The sequence below is a fragment of the Protopterus annectens genome, chromosome 14.part0 (genome assembly GCF_019279795.1).
Source record: "Protopterus annectens isolate FY-2018-M chromosome 14.part0, PAN1.0, whole genome shotgun sequence".
In the NCBI taxonomy this organism is placed as follows: domain Eukaryota; kingdom Metazoa; phylum Chordata; order Ceratodontiformes; family Protopteridae; genus Protopterus; species Protopterus annectens.
Genome location: NC_056748.1, coordinates 877,394,520 through 877,415,172, shown reverse-complemented (window position 1 = coordinate 877,415,172; position 20,653 = coordinate 877,394,520). Strand labels below are relative to the sequence as shown.

At 39.1% G+C, this 20,653-nt stretch overlaps 1 protein-coding gene across 5 annotated transcripts in view; it reads right to left on the bottom strand.

Moving 5' to 3' along the window:
* Positions 1 to 2,253: 2,253 nt before the first annotated feature.
* The window catches only part of TBC1D12 (TBC1 domain family member 12), a 1,516,811-nt gene continuing 1,498,411 nt past the window's right edge, over positions 2,254 to 20,653 (bottom strand). For all 5 annotated transcript variants that reach the window (XM_044056656.1, XM_044056658.1, XM_044056657.1 and 2 more), the window contains one exon: positions 2,254 to 4,498. In XM_044056656.1, coding sequence (XP_043912591.1) covers positions 4,430 to 4,498 — 69 coding nt within the window. In that variant the 3' untranslated portion in view covers positions 2,254 to 4,429. The remainder of the gene's footprint in view (positions 4,499 to 20,653) is intronic.

Below are 20,653 nucleotides of genomic sequence, written 5' to 3'. Positions count from 1 at the left end.
AGGGGGTCACAAGTGGTGTACCACATCAGTCCACAGCCTCTGGTCCTGGTTCCACTCTTTGTTTCCAACTACCTGGGCTGGGCTTACAAGCAAACACAAGGGAAAACACAAAGGTTGAGCAAAGTAAGCAGGTGATAGAAAACATGATGAACCAGATATGAATACACTTCTGACACAGATATCACAGAAAACGGATAACAGAAAGGAGAGCCATGGCCTAAATGCCATGCGCAAAATAGGCCATAAAAAAAAAAAAAAGGTTCTTCCTAGCTACCAAATAGGTGGCAATCCACTACAAAAACAAAAGTAATCCTAGGGACCAAGGGACCCAAAGGTTGAGTAGTCTGTCATTCGACACCCATGTGTATCAAAGTAGTAGGGGAAGGCTAAAGTAGTTAGAAGACCTTTCTACAGGCCCACCTTTTATCATGAAGGGAGGTCATCAGATCCATCATGGTCATCTCATCCCCATACTCTGATTCATCAGAATGCCCCCATTGAGCACAATGCCCCGACACTTGCAGCAGCTGGACCCCACACAGCTGCAGCTGCAAAAGCCACAAAAGGTTCCTCACAAAAAGGATAAAGGGTCTCAAACATCTGTCAGCTCTCTTCACTGAATGCAAATTCAGTCAGTCGCCCAGCCTGCTCAGAGGGTGACAGCCGCCACATGTCAAACCCAGATTTGACCCATGGCATCAAACACAAAAAAAATAGATCAATCTCAAAAAAAAGCCAGAGCCACAGAGAAACAAACCGGAAAAACTATTAATGGGACACGTTGAGGGATATAGATTATCAAGATTCCCCTCCCTATGCTGTGGAATAAAAAAAATGCTGCTGTGATGTGAAATGAGAGCACCTGGCAGAGCTTGTTCAAGAGAAATCTTGAAGATGGGGAGATCAGAGATATATATACCCCAGGGACCCCCTCAGTTACCTGCTCAACAGAGGCACAGCAAAAATGGGTAATAGTTCCCCATCCTAAAGGGGGTGGCGTAAGCCAAAAACTATGGGCTAGGGCTAAAATGCCCTCGGGCAGATAGCCTAGTATGAACCTATGAACCTATGTATGTTGCACCCTGAATTATTACTTCGTACATAATGGTGTGTATGCACATACTCCACATGTAGCCTATGCATGTGGCACTGTATTTCTTTTATGGTGCCTTATGCACGCTAGTCAGCAATGTATGACTTTTAAAAGCCTAAAATATGTATGCATACATATATATTTTTTTAATATGGAGAAGACTGTTATATTTATCCTTTTTTCTGGTACAACAATATTTGCCAACAAAAACAACAAAGACTTGCACCTCAAGTTAAATACCTGATGAAATGACATCTGCACTAACTACAGTAAAATAAATAATGTGGAACAAAGGAAAGTGTTACAGGCTCACACCTGAACAATATTATTTACTGCATATTATTTAGTTTAGTTCTGACAAAACGTAGCAAATATGAGTCAACAAAAGTGAGTTTGCTTAAACATCTGAGTAAATTACAGGTTTATGAATGTCATTTCTCTTGAAAAACTGCTGTGGAATACAAAGACCTCATAAGAGAGCTATAAGCAAGCAATACAAGTGCTTCTGGGACTTTATGTATGTGTCTTCACGTTTTTTTTTTTTTTTTAATCCTGGATTAGTGATCATTGATATGCTCATTACTTAGATGAAAAAATGCACAACATAGAAAGATTTACCTAGCACTGAAATCTCAGTCAAGTGAGATAACAGGCTCCAAAAGTTCTCACTTCTCTTCCTAGTTACCCCATTCACTGAAATACCTTTAGACAAGATGCAGAAATGGGGAAAAAGGGACAGGTGATGCCTCAAACAATCTGCCTTAAAAATATTCTATGAAGATGTCACCATTTCCTCTTTAACTAGAAGAGAAACAGGTTTCTATTTTCACTAAATTCAGCAAGAAATGGAACTACTAAAGATTGTTCTTATCCAAGCATCATCCAAGCTCCAAACATCCTCTTCTAGGGACCTTTTCTATCAAACAAAGCTTTGAATAGTTTACCCTTAATTTTTCTGAGGAGAATAAAAATATATCTGATCCTTTCAGATCACGATCTGAGACAGAACACCATTTCCCTCAACATTTGAATTTTTCAGCAGCAGATCACCAAAACAAAATAACTTTTAGAGTACATGAATGAAACTAAAGCAATCAAGAAAAATTTCTGACCACTATCTTATAGCACTTTAAATAACACAAGAGTCTTGTGGAGATATATATATATATATATACTTTTTATAGATGGGAGCGGGCAGCTAGCAGCGTGTTTTCAGAGTAAAAAAAAAACAGATTGCTACTTTGATAAAGACTGGAGCAATGTGACTGTCTCCCTCCCCACATACACTAAGAATGCAAATACTGGTTCTGAAAATCAAAAAGCTGACAAAAGTGGTTTCAGAAAGGGATCCCAATATAATAGTAATCACAAGCAAGAAATATTAATACATACAACTTAACATAAAAGTGCTTCAAAAGATGAATTATGTCACAAACATGAAAAATGGAACAATTAATACAGTTAAGAAAATAATTTTAGTTTTTTAAACATTTATAGAGCTGAGAAAGTAAACATTAAAAATAAAATGACAAGGATAATCCATTCCGAAATAAAGTAAAACTAAACTGGAACATGAAACTTGTGAAAAGTCCTTTACAGATTTAGATAGGCATTTTTATACTTTGGTTACACATGAAAAATATCTCAGTGCAAGGGAGTAGAATAACAGGACACGAAGAGAACTTGGGTTGTTCTGCATGTTAGAGGACAATTGCAGAAAAATACCACTGGTAATAAAACTGGTATTTAACTGAAAAAAGCCCAATTATTGTACCATAACAACACTTCATAAAAAATTCTTTAAATAATGTTGTAATCTAAACTATTAACTGGATTCTAACTAAAAAAGAAACAAGTCTGAATAATGAGCTTCTTTAAGGGCAGGCAATAATCACAGTCAAAGAGAAACTTACCTGACCTTAAGCACGATGACAGAAAAATTAGGATAATATTGCAAAATGAGATGCATGTGGTATCTTTGTCTTATGAAGCCACTCAGTTAAGCCTTCCCAGTTTCTACTCTGAAGCTATGTACTGCAAATTTCAAAAATTCCAGTGTCTTACCATACTGGAATGTTCCACTGACAAAATTAAACATGTTACCCACATCAGCATGTTGTGGGACAAACAGACCAGTAAAGAGATGCGTCTCTAGAAAGGAACATGGAAGAGATGAGACTTGTTTCCCTGAAGAAAAAAATACATCTTTTCTTAAAAATTAATATTGTCTGTGTAACTTTAATACTGTCACTCTGCAAATCAGGTGTGGCCTCTCTTTGGCCTTCAGTGGATAAAAGTGTTAAAAAAGTGCAACTGAGTCTATGCTTAAAATGCCTGAACTCAACCAAATTTTCAGACCTTCACTGAAAGAATGGTAATACCTAATGATAACAAGTACTAAGAATTTACCCTATGACGCCTTTTCAGAGAATGTAGTGTCAGTCAGCATGCAGTGGTGGAACATGGCCATTTCTGATAATGAGATACTCTTGTGTGTACTCAACACTGCAGACATAGCTATAATGAAGGCATAATTGTCAAGAATATCCAAACAGACTCTGCCTGGAAACACAAAGCTACAAAAAGGAAAACAGTCAAGGTACTGTAGTGCTGTGTCAAAAGGTCTGACTTAGCAGACTACTGGAACTCTTTTAACAGTCTACTTTTGTTTTGCATATCTATTAAGCCTCCACAGTAAAATGTAATGCCTATACATTTTTTTTTCTGAAAACTGATCCAACTGTAAAGACATGGAGCAACTGTCCAATGGGACTATGAGCACTGGTACCTGGATCAACACTCTTGAAAATGCTGCATCATGTTGCTACATCAAGGGGGTGTTAACTCTGTGATTCATTCTAACAATTTTAACCAATGTAGTATATTCCTGTTAGAGGAATGTGGAGTGTGAAAGTGCTTTAACTCTTCAAGGAAATGTATACCTGCCATGAGACATTTACCTCACAGAGCTTTCAGTTCTTTATGTTGATATCCGAAAAGTGACTCATGAAAGTGGTATCTTTCAGTCAGCCACCAGTGTAGTCCAGAATAAAATACCACATTATTTTACAAATGTAAAAAGAAACATCTTTGCACAAATCCAACTTTTAGTGACTTTTCTAATACTGGCAACAATGTAAACATTTTTCTTTTCTCATCCACAATGATGTTCAAGACTCCACATCAACAAGAAGCCAAACATTGTTTTTCCTTTCCTTTTTGGTTTTCTCAGTTCAGTTGTTTTTATCTGTAGTGGTTTCCAAACATATCAGTTTTTTCTTCCCTCACAAGTGAGATTGTTTCTGTATTTCAGCCAACATGCAAACCATGTTAGTGTTAATTTTTTAGTGCAGGGCTATGATTTTTTTCTCCTTCTCTGTTGTCCTTCATTAATGTAGCAAAGACCTGCAGATAATTACAAAACAGTAAATATAAATCAACAGTGATCAATTTTATAATTAACAGTGACAACAGCATGTTTATTTACCTTAATCATGCTATGGCAGTATTAGATTAATAAGACTGTGCAACATTAGTGAGAAAATGTGCAAATCCTTTTTCAAACAGAGAAACGTTCAAAACGAAAATATGCGCTGAATTCAAACAACTTGCTCTATGTACTGCCAAGCCAGGGTGTCTGCCTCCTATATCCCCAAACTCTTAGTAATCAACTCTAGGATTACAGCATCGCTTTGTAGTTCTCTTAGATAATGAGTTTTATATTTTGACCACCTGTCCAAAAGTGGAATTTCACAGAGGTGGTCTTCAAAAGAATACCTTAATCCTGACATAAAACAGAAAAAGATACAACAATTCAGAGTACTTCATCAGATTGGCCTGTTTGCTTTGTCTCACGTACCTCTGGTAGATATAACTACCTGTTCAAGCAGCCCCCAAGTGTGCCACAAAAAAAAGGGACCTATCCATGTGTTTGGATTATCTGCTGAAATCGCATACTCAATCACTCAAGATCATGGACAAGTTAATGCAAAAATGAGCTGTAGACAGCATTTATTTTCATGATCTTTTCTTCTACAGATACTGCTAATAGCAATAATTTACATTTCCAACAAACAGCAACTAAAACTCTACTGTATCTGTAGTATTAGCATAATATCCTGGACTGTCAAAGAAAGTACAGTTGTGTACACTTAACATAAATGTAGATGTTCGAATGTATTCACTGTTGCAGTCATTGCATTTGGGTAATCTGTTGGCAGGTTGCCCTCAGTCGGCAAACATGCAGCTGACGCCATTTTATTCAGTTTTTCTTGCCCCCCAGATGTCAGGTGCCCCCCCAAGTGGGGAGCAAAAAAAAAAATATATATATATATATATATATATATATATATATATATTAATAAACAGCAATATATATGTAAATGCACTTTTAGCAACATAAACTTTACCTTCATCTAAAAGCAAATACACCACACCACAAAGGCTTTAGAATATAGTGAAGGAAACAGAAGTTCTAGAAAAAAGGGGGATGGCGGGTGGGTAACCCGGACTGCAACAGTGAATACACTCGAACATCTACATTTATGGTAAGTGTACACAACTGTACTATGTTCTTCATGTTTCACTGTTGCAGTCATTACATTTGGGTAGAATCCCAAAGCTATGGATGGAAGGATGGAACGAAATAGCATTAAGAGCGGCTATAAGGCCCTGCAGAACTGTAGTGGCAAAGCCTGCCCTGGACTTAAAGATAGGCAAATGACAATGCTTTGTAAAAGTATGAACAGAGCTCCAAGTAGCAGCTTCTAGAATGTCTTTGGTTGGAACTCCTCTACGAAACGCTGCTGAGGTAGAGGCAGCCCTGGTGGAATGTGACCTGATTTCCTTGGGCATCGGTTTACCATGATGCAAGTAGCAGAAACAAATTCAGTGGCTTATCCAGTTAGAAATAGTCTGCTTTGATATAGCCTTCCCCTCTGATGCTGCAGCAAATGCCACCAGTAGTTGCTCAGACTTTCTTAGAGATTTGGTCCTGTTTAAGTAGAATCTTAGTTGTCTGTGTACATCCAATGAATGCAGAATCCGCTCCCCCTTGTTCTGCGGATTTGGGTAAAATGTTGGCAGGTGAATAGATTGGTTAAGAGCCACACTGGATACCATCGTAGGCATAAAGGAAGGATTGGTCCTGAGGGACACCCTCTCCGGGTAAAAAGTAATGAAAGGCTCCACAGCCATGAGGGCCTGTAGTTCTGAAACCCTTCTTGCTGAAGTGATTGCCAAAAGAAAGCTGTTTTCCAAGATAAAAACTTTATATCTGCAGTAGCTGCTGGTTCAAAAGGAGGCAGGGTGAGTTTTTCCAGCACAAAATTGAGGTCCCATGCAGGAGTTGGTGATCTTCTGGGAGGCCTTAAATTTTTGGCCCCTCTAAGATACTGTTAGCAGAGGATGAGAAAAGATGGGAGGCTCCGTGTTGTACTGAACCGAGATAGCAGAGGCATGAATTTTTATTGAAGAAAAAGATAGGCCTTTGTCAAGCATCTCAGTCAAGTATTGTAAAATCTGAGGAATATTTGGTTTTGCTGTGTCCGTTCCTTTTGCTTGGTACCAAGCACAGAATCTCTTCCATTTATCAGCATAAGATTTTCTAGTACTAGGCCTTCTGGCTTCCAAAATGACATCCATCACAGATTTACTGAGAGGTGTTGTTTGAATAATTACATGAACAGACATGCTGCCAGCTTCAGAGTTTGGAGCTGCTTGTGCAGAATTTGATTGTTCTGCTGAGACTGTAGATGAGGTATTTGAGGCAAGTACCAAGGAGGGAGTTGAGATATATTCCTTAGAATTGGGTACCAGTGTTGGCAAGGCCAGTCCGGAGCAATTAGGATCATTTTTGTTTTTTCCTGTCTGACCTTTAGTAAGACCTTGGGGAGAAGAGGCAGAGGAGGAAAGGCGTACACTGATAGGTTTTTCCAATTGAAGGATAGGGCATCCACTTTCCATGCTTGTCTGTGATAAGTCCTTGTGCAGAATTTGTCCAGTTGATAATTTTGGAGAGGCAAATAGATCTATGTCTGGGCTCCCTCATTTCTGTGTTACCATGCTGAAGACTTGTGGATCCAGTTTCCACTCGTGAGAGTCCATAAGGTTTCTGCTTAGGTTGTCTGCCAGAGTATTTTGTTTTCCTGGCAGGAATTGAGCTTGAAGATGTACTTGGTAAGTCAAGGCTGTGTCCCACAAAGCCATGGCTAGTCTGCAAAGGGGGTAGGAATGTGTACCCCCCTGCTTGTTTATGTACCACATAACCGTGGTGTTGTCCATCTTTATCAGTAGTTGTCCTGGATGAAGTAAGTCCTTGAAGGCTGTCAGGGCATTCTGAACAGCTAGCATCTTTTTCTGGTTGATATGCAGATGCATTTATTTTGGGGTCCATATGCCCTGAATGCATCTCCCTGCCAAGTGGGCCCCCCAAGCATAGTCTGATGTGTCTGTAGTTAGGGTTTGGGTGGCAGGGGGTAGAGTGAATGACCGTCCCTTGTTTTGGTGACATGTCTCTGCCCACCAAAGAAACTTCTGTTGTAGGCAGGGAATGAGAGGAATCATTGTTTCCAGACTGTGACAATGCTGACTCCATAAACTTTTTAGATACCACTAAAGTTTCCTCATATGCAGTCTTGCATATGGAATTAGTAGAATGCAGGATACCATGAACCCCAAAGCCTACAGAATTTGTCTTGCAGATAACTGGGTTTTTGTTGCCATCTGTTTAAAGTATATAGTCAGTTGCCTTTGTTTGTCTGGCGTTAGGTAAGCCATCTGGGCAGTTGTATTCAAGCTTGCACACAGGAATGTAATTTTTTGAGAGGGTACCAGTTGTGATTTCTTTTCATTTATTGTGTACCCTAGGCATGTTAGAAGCCTTTTTACAAATGCCAGATGTTGAAGAAGAATGTCCTTGTTTTCTGCTTGAATGAGACAGTCGTCCAAGTAAGGATAGATTTGTATGCTTCTTTGTCTGCAAAATGCAATTACTGGTGCCAGGCACTTTGTAAAGACCCTGGGAGCAGTAGATAAGCCAAAGAGCAGTGCAGAGAATTGGTAATGCACAAAATCTGTCTTGAAGTAGAGGTATCTTCTGCACGATTCCCTTATTGGGATATGCAGGTATGCCTTTTTTAAGTCTAGAGTCACTAACTAAGCGTTCGTGCCCAGCATGGGCAGTAACTGTTGTAAAGTCAGCATTTTGAATTTTGGAATGTCCAAGAACATGTTCAAAATCGATAACTCCAGTATTGGACGCCACACATTGTCTTTTCTGGGTATTAGGAACAGTCTTGAATAAAAACCTTGTCCTTTTTCCTGTTCTGGTACTGGTTGAATAGTCCCCATATCCATGAGGGACGTTAATTGTTTCTGAGCCTCTGTCCATTGATTTTGTGGCAGATCTGGCCAACCATTTGGAATTGGAAAAGTATGGAAATTAAATCTGTACCCCTGGGATACTATGTTTAATACCCACTTGTCCTGGGTAATTAACTGCCAATTTTGAGCATGAAGTGCTAATTATCCCCCCAAAGAGGCTGCCAAAAGATAAGTGCTTGGTGATGAGATTGCTTACTGTAGGGTTTGGCTTTGTTTCCTCCAGATCTGGAGGTAGAGGCACCCCATTGCTTTGACCTGTAAGAACCCTGTAATTGGTATCTAGAGCCTTTTGAGCACCTGGATTTGCCTTGAGAGGCTCTGTTGGACACAGGAAAGGAACAATTTTTAGTAGGCCAGTGCCTACAGAATCTGGGTGGCTGCACTTGTAAGAAATCTTTTACAGTTTGCATAGATTTAGCTTTGTCTTACATTTTCTTTAAAACCTCTTCTGCCTTATTACCAAACAGGGTATCATGCTGTAAAGGTGCACCCAACAATTTAGCTTTAACATGATCAGGCAGATTTTTCTCCTTGAGCCAGGCATGCCTTCTAATCACAGATCCAGTAACTGCGGCCCTGCAAGAGGCCTCCAAGGAATCAAAACCACATTGCAAAGTTTGCTTTCCAACCTGTTCTGTTGCATGCAATAATTCCTGTAATTCTTTATTTTCCACACAATCAGAAATCAACATCATTTTCTGTTTCAATAGGCCCATAACATGCTTTTGATATTTAAGCATATGAAACTGGCAGTTTAAGGCCCTATTTGCCAAGGTTGCAGACGTATAAACCTTCTTTCCCTATCTATCCAGGGCCCTGGAATCTCTATCAGAGGGGGTAGGATTTTTGGCCTTTACACCCTTGGGACCCTGTGAGATAATTTCAGGATCAGCAGCAGGATTTTTGAATAAAAATTTGTGGGAGTCAGGAACCCTGTAATATCTGTCTGGCTTACTAGGAGCCGGAGGTAGGGAATCAGGAGTCATGCTTGATTCCGAAAACACATCATCAACAATATCTAATACAGGAGGTATAGCCAAAGGCCTATGCTGAGGAAGAAGGAAATCCCTAAGCCTCTTTTTTGATTCAGAGAAATCTTGACTCTCCCAATGAAAATGTTCCATTAAAAGTATGCAAGGTTTTTCCAAAAGAATAATCCTCAGTACGAGATGCAGATGGAATGGATTCTTCAGCATCTGAATCCTCATAGGGTGGTACAGAAAATTCCTGATCAGAAGAAGAATCAGAAGAAATAGAAACCTGATCTGAAGATTCATAATCAGTTTCTTGCCTAGGCCTCTTAGCAGGGGGGGGGGTTGGGAACCTCCTGATCAAGGTAATTAAGTCCTCAGCCGTTTTGATCATCTGTTTTTTAGGCATAGGGGCCTAAACATGTGGCTCATGCTCCGGTTTTTTAGACTTAGTTTTTGATTTTGATTTTGAAGCTGGCGTCAGTTTTATATAAAAATGTTGAAGCCTGAAAACACCCTCAGAAGCCAGTGCCTGCTCAGCGGCTCTGGACCCATCCGAGGGAGAGACATCTGTGGGTTCAATACTCTGAGAATCTCGCAGCATACCAGACTCCACATGGGTCTTGGTACAGGCCTGCGACTCAAAAGTAGCGGGTATCAGGGGCTGCGAAAGCATCTCACTGAGTACCGGTGAACCGGCTACTGGCGTAGGAGAAGCTTCGTCATCAGTTTTGGACCTCGACGGTCTGTCTCTGTCTTTTTCTTTTGTGTTTTTTGTGTACTCCGGTATTCGGATTGCTATCCAACGACATTTCAGGGTAATCAAATCTGGATCCAAAATATTTTGAAGTAAAAATATACCGACGCTTAATAGTGCGTTGGTTAAATCTAGCACAAAACCGACAGCAAGGCACATTATGATCTGGGCCTAGGCAAGGAATACAGTATAAATGAAAATACTTATGAGGTATTTGCTTCCCACAAGTAATGCAATTGTTAACTTTTACTGACATCGGTAAGGAGCAAAAAAAAGTTTCCCCAACAGGGTACTTAGCTTTAATTGAAGACTTTGGTTCTGAAACTTAAATGTGAAAATTTTAGGAGTCGGCCAACCGGCACTTGCGAACTGCTTCTGCTTCGGGCACTGCAAGGCAAGAAAGACTGAATAAAATGGCGTCGGCTGCATGTTTTATACCCCTGACTACCTGATGTCATGGAAGAGGAGACAGCAACCGACGCAGGACCCAAGACTTTGATATTCAGGCCGACTGAGGGCAACCTGCCAGCAGATTACCCAAATGTAATGACTGCAACAGTGAAACACGAAGAACATCAATTAAAGTGATTAGGTAATGACTGCATGTGCATCTCAGTATTCTAGTGAGTTAAGTGTCATGATGCAGGTCCATTGTTGTAATTTAGTATTTATTTGGGCCATTTTTTAAATATAAAGCTTTGTAAACTTTTTATTAAGCCACAGCCCAAATAAATCTAGCTTGGTCCATCCTGACATACCTGTAGGCAGAGCAAGCACTGCATCTATAGTCTGTAATGGGTGCACCTTTGTGCATATGCAGCAGTACTCCCTTTAAAGTCTATGGTCACCTTCACGCTTACACTACCAAGATGTCACTAAGATTAAAGTTTACTTTTAAGTTCAATAGCATGATCGTTGGGAAAATGGTGACATAAAAAGCTTTTCCACCAGCAACATCAGCTGCCAGGCACCTTTCATAATGATGCAAAAATGTTGTTTGGCACTTTGTACACTACCTGTGTAGGTACAAATTTGAAGATTTTTTATGACCAAATCAGTTTAATTATTGATCTATTTATTTAATTAACCAGATAAGAATAAACGATTAATAGGGCCAGCATTTAGCAATGATATAGGAAGGTAAAAAGCAATCGTTGCATAGAAAATATAAAGATAATAGGAAGACTGCTTAGCAGGTGGAGTTTAAGGTTAGGATAGGGAATAAATGGGGACTGAGGCTGAGTCTAAGATGAAAGTGTGTGCAGCTGAAGAAGTGGCAGAAGATATGCATGGGGGGGGGGTTGGGCTCTTCCCCAGTGAACACTGGGAAATAGAAGTGTGCGTGTGTGTTTATTCCTTTTGGGACAAGTTCATTTTTACTGCCTAACTTTGATGTGCCTGGCTCTTCTGTGTCTTTGTGTTTTGTTGCCTGTATGTCTCTCGGTCTATATTACAGTTACTAGCTCTGGGACATGTGAAAGGTTTAGACTGACTGGGGAAACGGGGAGAACGTTTTTTTCCCATCCAAATTGTATTTATCAACATTTTCTAAAATGCAACAAAATACTTACAACTAAATCCCTTTCAACAAAATGTTTTTAGAATTCATTTAAATTAACACTGTTTACAAAGTTAAAGCAAATGTAATCTAGTCAATATCAGATTTGCATAAATCCAGATTACAGTGTTGTAAGATTTCTGAGCAGTCTGGGGAGAGAGTATAAATTTCTGTTCATTCATGTTATATGCTTTCATCATTCTTTTAATTAATTTTATTGTGTCAGTGCTGAACTTCCTGTGTATCAGTGGACTACTAGGTTGTTTCCCCACTGTTTGGGTAAACTAGATTTAACCACAGATGATAGAATCAACCCATATATGTCATACTACTCCAGCACCATTTGTCACATCCAATATCCAAGATGCTAAAAATTCTAAGAAATTCCAGTTTTATTTTTCCCCAAAACATCACACTTCATTAGTTAAATGCTACATCCCAAATATATTTTACATTAATGCAATCATAAAACATGTACACACTGCCTTAAAAGAATTACATCGCTAGCATTTTGAATCTACAGTCATATTTTCCTTAAAAATTCTTAAAAGAATTTTCATACTCCTGTTTTCTGTAATTCTTCTTAAACAGATTAATAACATCTAAGTACAAGTCATATCTGTCAATCCCAACTGTATCTCCATTTTAGTAGGGAATAACATCTATCTGGTACTTTCCCTAGTGTTTAATGTCGCACTAATATTGTCCTTACTTTAAATGCATCAGATAATTCATATGTAACATCAACAGTTGCTCTCTCCAATAAACCAGTATAACTTTCCATTTTTCTCATACTCTACTTCCTGCATATTTCCTCTTTTCCTTAAACCATCTAATCTGATAACCTGAGTTTCAATATTACCCGTTCCAGTCAATGCAATTTTTATCAAGCTGGTTCCATCTAATGCACTCCAAATTGGGAAGGGGGGTTGTCTTCTGTATGTTGGGTAGTATGGGATCACCAATCACTGTGCTGTTTTAACATAATTAGTCTACAATGAGCTATTTTTGCATCACTACAATTTTCAGAATCTTATTCTACATTTTATGAACTCCATCATGACCATGTAGAATGGACGAATGCCTCATCAGATACAAAACATATGATGAAAGCATATTGTTAACTGTGTAAATCATCCCTGCTACAGTGATGACTATCTTGCAATAATGTCTATGATTTTCTCTTGGGTTGTTCTTGTAAACTGTATCTCTGTATATGGGGTTAGATCTCTCTCTCAATCAAGTTACCCAGACCTCTTCCTTTCCCTAATCTAATAACTAAACAGCTGTATTAGTGGTGCAACAGGTATTACACTTGCCTTTGGTACTAGAAGACCAGAAAGTTGTGGGTTTTACTGTCACTCCAGGTGACTATATTGCTGACAATGCATTACAGCACTGGGGGTGCTGCACTCCCAAAGTGTGTCGTCCTTTGGATGAGACATTAAATTTAGTTGGTGGTAGCTCAGGTAGAAGTAAAAGATCCCATGGCACCTGCTGAAAAGAGTAGGGTAAGCTACCAGATGCCCTGGCCAAACCTCCCCTCGAAGTATAAATACTAGCTTGGGTCTCCCCTGAAGAGAGGCCACTAGCCTAATGCCACTAACCTGGTCAACAAAGGATAAATATAGTAACTACAGTCTTTTCTTTGTTACATTTTAATATTGAACGGTTACTTGATTTTTAAAACAAACTCTTCAATAACCAGTATAAATAATGCAAATGAGAATGGGCAATCTTTTCTATTACTTGTACTAATGTTTATGCTGTCTGCAGCATCAGTATTAATTAATAAATCTATTTGTTGGTACTCAGACATCACTTTAATGAAGCCAAAAAATTGTCACCAAAGTTTCTGACTTTCATCGTCGTCTTCTTTCGGCTGTTCCCGTTAGGGGTCGCCACAGCGGATCATCTGTTTCCATTTCATCCTGTCCTCTGCATCTTGCTCTGTCACACCAACCACCTGCATGTTCTCTCTCACCACATCCATAAACCTTATCTTAGGCCTTCCTCTTTTCCTTTTACCTGGTAGCTTCATCCTTAGCATATTTTTCCCAATAAACTCAGCATCCCTCCTCAGCACATGTCCAAACCAACGTAATCTTGCCTCTCTGGCTTTGTCTCCAAACCTTCCAACCTGGGCTGACCCTCTAATATACTTATTCCTAATCCTGTCTATCCTCGTCACACCCAGTGCAAATCTTAACATCGTTAACTCTGCCACATCAAGCTCTGACTCCTGCCTTTTTGTCAATGCCACTGTCTCCAACCCATATAACATAGCTGGTCTCACTACCCCCTTGCAGACTTTTCTTTTCACTCTTACTGGTACTAGTATGTCACAAATCACTCCTGACACTCTTCTCCACCCTCTCCATCCTGCCTGTACTTTCTTCTTCACCTCTCTTCCACACTCACCATTACTCTGAACTACTGATTCCAAGTATTTAAACTCATCCACCTTCGCCACCTCTACTCCTTGCATCCTCACCATTCCTCTATCCTCCCTCTCATTCACACACATATAGTCTGTCTTAATCCTGCTGACCTTCATTCCTCTTCTCTCTAGAGCATAGCCCCATCTCTCCAGGGTGTCCTCCACCTGTTCCCTACTCTCACTATAGATCACAATGTCATCTGCAAACATCATAGTCCATGGGTACTCCTGTCTAATCTCGTCTGTCAACCTGCCCATCAACATTGCAAATAAGAAAGGGCTCAGAGCTGATCCTTGACGTAATCCCACCTCCACCTTAAACCCATCCATCACTCCCACCGCAGACCTCACCACTGTCACACTACCCTCATACATATCCTGTACCACTCTTACATACTTCTCTGACACTCCTGACTTCCTCATACACTACCACAACTAGGCACCCTCTCCTATGCTTTCTCCAAGTCTACAAAAACACAATGCAACTCCTTCTGACCTTCTCTATATTTCTCCATCAACACTCTCAGAGCAAACATCGCGTCTGTAGTGCTCTTTCCTGGCATGAAACTATACTGCTGATCACTAATCATCACCTCCCTTCTTAACCTAGCTTCCACTACTCTTTCCCATAACTTCATGCTGTGACTGATCAATTTAATCCCTCTGTAGTTACTACAGCTCTGCACATCACCTTTATTCTTAAAAATTGGTAACAAAACACTTTCTCCATTCCTCAGGCATCCTCTCACTTTCCAAAATTTCATTAAACAATCTTGTTAAAAACTCCACTGCTATTTCACCTAAACACCTCCATGCTTCCACAGGTATGTCAGCTGGACCAACAGCCTTTCCATTCTTCATCCTCTTCAAAGCTATCCTTACTTCCTCCTTCCTAATCCATTGCACTTCATGATTCACTATTCTCACATCATCCAACCTTCTCTCCCTCTCATTCTCTTCATTCATCAACCCCTCAAAGTACTCTTTCCATCTGCTCAACACACTCACCTCACTTTTAAGTAGGTTTCCCTCATTATCCTTTATCACCTTTACCTTTCCTAGCTTGGTCCCTCTGTCTAGCCAATTGGTACAGGTCCTTTTCTTCCTCCTTAGTGTCCCAACCTTTCATACAACTCTTCATATGCCTTATCCTTAGCCTTCACCACCTCTCTCTTTGCCATGCACCTCATCTCCTTATACTCCTGTCTACTTTCTTCATCTCTCTGACAATCACACTTCTTCTTTGCCAACCTCTTTCTCTGTATACTCTCCTGTACTTCCTCATTCCACCAACATGTCTCCATGTCGTCCTTCGTCTGCCCAGATGTCATACCAAGCAACTTTCTAGCCGTCTCCTTTACTAGCTCTGCTGTAGTTACCCAGCTATTTGGCAACTCTTCACTGCCACCCAGTGCCTGTCTTAACTCTTCCCTGAACTCCACCTCACAATTACCCTTTTTCAATTTCCACCATTTGATCCTTGGTGCTGCCCTCACACTCCTCCTCTTCTTGATCACCGTCGTCATCTTACAAATCACCATCCTATGCTGCCTAACTACACTTTCCCCGGTCACCACTTTACAGTCTCCAATCTCCTTCAAATTGACCCTCCTACATAAGATACAATCCACCTGTGTGCATCTTCCTCCACTCTTGTATGTCACCCTATGCTCCTCCCTCTTGTTAAAATACGTATTCACCACAGCCATGTCCATCCTTTTCGCAAAATCCACTGCCATCTGACCTTCTGCATTCCTTTAACACCATACCTACCCATTACTTCCTCATCCTCTCTGTTCCCTTCACCAACATGCCCACTGAAATCTGCTCCAATCACCACTCTCTCACCCTTGGGTACAGTCTTCACAACTTCATCCAACTCATTCCAAAATTTTCTTTCTTGTCCATCGCACACCCAGCTTGTGGACCATATGCACTAACAACATTCATCATTACACCATCAATTTCCAGCTTCATAAACATCACTCTATCCAACACTCTTTTCACACCCAAAACACTCTTAGCATACTGTTCCTTTAAGATAACTCCTATGCCATTTCTCCTCCCATCCACACCATGATAAAACAATTTGAACCCACTTCCGATACACCTAGCCTTACTCCCCTTCCATCTGGTCTCTTGCACACACAATATACCAACCTTCCTTCTGTCCATCATATCGGCTAGCTCTCTCCCTATACCAGTCATACTGCCAACATTCAAAATTCCGACCTTCACTACCACAGTCCTAGCCTTTCTCCTCTCTTCCTGCCTTCGGCCATGCCTTCCACCTCCTCTCCTCCTTCGGCCAACAGTAGCTCAATTTCCGCCAGCACCCTGTTGGCTAACAGTACTGGTGGCGGTCGTTGTTAACCTGGGCCTCGACCAATCCAGTATGTAAACATTTAAGAACAAACATGAATATCAAGTTGACTGTGTTAATAAGAACTTCAAACATGAATTTGAAGTTGACTGCATCAAATGACTTCAATGATATCAAACAAATGTCTGTATGAATGCCTTCAGTTTCTCCTTTCATTTTTAAAAAAACAGCTAAGCACTCCCAGTTATCTAGACTTTGCCTGTTACGTATAAGTCCATATTGTCATTTCTGAATTAGTTTAGGTTAGATCACTTTTAGTCTATTATCTAGCATTTTAGCAAGATTTTTTTTTTATTTTAATAATGAAAACAGGATATACTTTGTTGGACCTTTAATGATGTTTTTGTTTCTTGGAAGAATTATTATTTTAGCCATGTTCACTGTTCATCTCATATCAAACAGATTAGTTAATAAGCTATGTAGCTGGTTTACCCATTTGTAGACTTTGATATGAAAGCCACTTGCACCTCTCAGTTTATTATTTTAATGCCATTTTCTTACTTCTAATGGAGTTATATCCAACTATAACATGTCTTCCAGAGACAAATATATTCTATCTAAAGTAATCCAGTACCTATCTGAGCACCCAGAAATTCTGAATTATAATAACATTTATAGAAACATTTTGGATTTTTGTTTAAGTTACTGCTATCTGAATATAATTTCACCACTTGTAGACAGAACACATGGTATTTGGTATAATTCCTTTCCTTTTGTTATATTTCAATACTAAATATTTGGCATCCTTTCCCCCAGCATGTCCACCAAAAATCACATATAGTTAAAGCAATTGCTTCCATTTATGTTTGCATCAGATTCTCTGAAACTTGTTTATTTTTTGTTTTGTAATACATTGTTAGTTAAGTGTTTGGTGCCATGTAACTTTCCATGTATCTTTTGTAATTCAAGCTCAAACACTTTAATTTTCTTTTGACCTTCTTTTTTTGCCTTCCTGAACCATTTTGTTTTGCTCTCATTGGCACTTTTACACCACAATAACAGGCCTTTTTGAAAGTCTTTAATGTTATGCTCTATAGTGGATTTGAAAAAATATTTTATAACAATTTAGTTTTGTCATATATCTGTTTGTAATGAGCTCACTTTCAGTGGTTATGTTTTTATTTGATTTTTTTAAAACAAGAAACATCTTTATTAAAATATCACTTATGGCATAGTCAATCATAAATTTATATAAATGAAAACAAACCATACTGACAAACTTTGTTGCACGCATTATACATCACAAACCATACTGACATGATTTTAGTTGCAAGTATTACACTTCGGTTATAACCTACCCAATCATAGCAACCAAACATTATACAGCTCATTCAAATCCTGGCTTCTTTTAAATCTCATTCCTCCCCCATATCCATTTCACATTTTTCCTATGTAATTTGCTCCTATCCTTTGCTAAAGATCCTGGTTCCAGTTGTTTTATCTGTGTTACTATATTCACTACTTCTAGTACAGCTGGTTTAGACTTTGGTTTCCATTTTGTAGTAATTGCATTTTTGGCAGCCACCATAATTAGACTCAGCAAGGCCTTACTATGTCTAGGCAATTCCAATTCCTTATCATAGCTCAGAAAAATCAGTTCCCTACACACACAGCAATTTGCTCACCCATTATCTCTGATAGAGTAATCTGCAGGGAATCTTTAAAGTCTGCCAACTCATTACACTCCCACAAAATATGTTCCCAGTTACCTCTTTCTTCCCCATCACACCTCCAACATTTGCTGTCTACCTGAGAAAAAACTCTCTGGAGTCTATTTGGCATGTAAAATTTCCAAGCAAAAATCCTAAATCTTCCAGATTCTTTTGCATATTTGGCAGACACACATACACCACCCCATTGTTTCTTTGTGAATTGCTTATCTGATCTCTCTTCACAATCCTTTCTAACCTACTCTGACTGACTTTTATAGCTATCACACAATATTTTATATAGCTATCATACAATATTTTACTGTTTATGCTCTACTAATTATTCCTTTAACAGGAGCTTCTGTTCTAGATTCTACTAAAAACTTTTATCAGTGCTGGTCTTTCATTTAGGACCCCCCCCCCCATTTCTTTCTCTTTGCTTATACTCTGATATCAGTCCTTAATACAGAAGGCAATCTCTAACTTGCAGTCCAAATACATTTATAGCGTCTTTCCATTCTATTACCTTTCCCTTTCTGGTTATTTGCTCCCAATACCTTGCAGCACCTTCTTTCCTATTGGCTGTATCTCTAATTGTAGTCATCCCTATCAGCAGAATCTCCCTTCTCCATTCCTGTGTTGTTTTAGTTCACAGAATACTTTCTGCTACTTTATAAATATAACATTCTGTAGGATTATTGTTAATCTCCTTAAAGATCTGCATCCAAAATCCCAAACTCTTGTTTCTTGAGCTTGCTCCCGCTTCACTATCATCCCTTTCCACTTTGAATTACAGTTTTCTGCTTGTACTATGTATAGGAGCCTTAACTGTGCAGCTCTGAAATACCTCTTCAAATTGGGTAATCCCAATCTGCCCTGTTATATTTGAAGAATCATCTTAGCCCACTTGACTCTTGCTGTCTTCCACTCCCTGATAAAATCCTTCAGCTCTTTCTTAACTGCTATCCAAAACTTCTCCTCTCATTGATAAAAATACGACTGACCTGTTTATTGACTAAAGGGACTAAAACAATTTTAACTGCTTGTATTTTACTATCTATTTTCATATAACAGAGCTTCCAATTTCTCAGTTTTTTTTGTATTATCTTTTGTTTAGTCTCTTCCCACATATCATTAACTGCCACAACAGAATCTTTTTTAATCCATACTCCTAAGTACTTAACTCTGTGTGGGCACACAACTTACTGCCATTGCCTTTGCTTTAGCCTCATTAATTTTGTATCACAAAAAGATCTGAAACTATTTGCAGATGATATTATTTTATACCTGACGGAGCCATAAGGAGACGTTTCAGTGTTCTGGAGCATTTTGAGATAAAGACAGCTTTTCTTGACTACCACACCAATTATATCCTTGAATTTCTAAGTCCCTTATTTTCTTTGCCAGTGGTTCTAAATATAATGCAAATAACAAGGAGAAAGATGGCACCCCTGCCTGGTTCTTCTGCTCAAGCAGAAATTATCAGAGAGGAACCCACCCACTTTAATTTTCTCCTCAGATCCCTCATATAGCCTCCTATTCAACCTTATACTTTATCAAGGAATGCAAATACTTCTACTTTCCTGCTCATAAAGTCCCACCTTACTCCATCAAATGTTTTTTCTGCATCAAGACCCACCAACAACAGTGGTATTTTCTTATATTCTACTTCCCTCTGGATCATTAATGTTCCTGTTAATGTTGTCAGATGTTTGCCTCCCGTCCACAAAATCACAATGGTCCATATCTATCAATTTTGGCATCACTTTTGCCACTTTTTTAGCCATTATAGACAAACACTTTATAGTCATGGTTTAGTACTGAAATTAACCTGCACGAAGCTGGGTCTGATGGGTCTTTACCCTCTTTAGGTATTACAGCTACCACCCTTTCTTCCAGGATGTTGGAACTTCTCATCTTAAAATACTGCTAAACAAAACCTGCCGGATATTTATCAGTTTTTTTCCCTCCTACTGTCAAACTTCCACAGGAATATCATCTATTCCTGAGGACTTTCTTGTGAAGTGGTTATACATCACAATTTTTATCTCATCTCCTCCTATACGGTTTGCAATGCAACCCCCTCTACCTCTAACCTTGGCATATTTAATTCTTCCATAAATATTAACATTTGTACCTTTTCTTGATTTTCATATTTTTGTACTTTATACAGACTTTCATAGAATTTCCGAAACATTTCTAATATCTCTACAGGATCTCTTGTTATCTTCCTTATTATAGGCTCCCTAAGCTTGGTGACAGCCCTTTCTATTCTCTGTTGCCTGAGTCGTTGTGCTAAAGGTTTTTGTGCTCAAGAGTTACTATAAAAAAAAAGTTGCTTAAAAGCAGTCTTTCTAAACTCATGCATATTATCTAGGTAATCCCTTATTTTCCGTTTAGCATTCTACAGTTGCTCCTC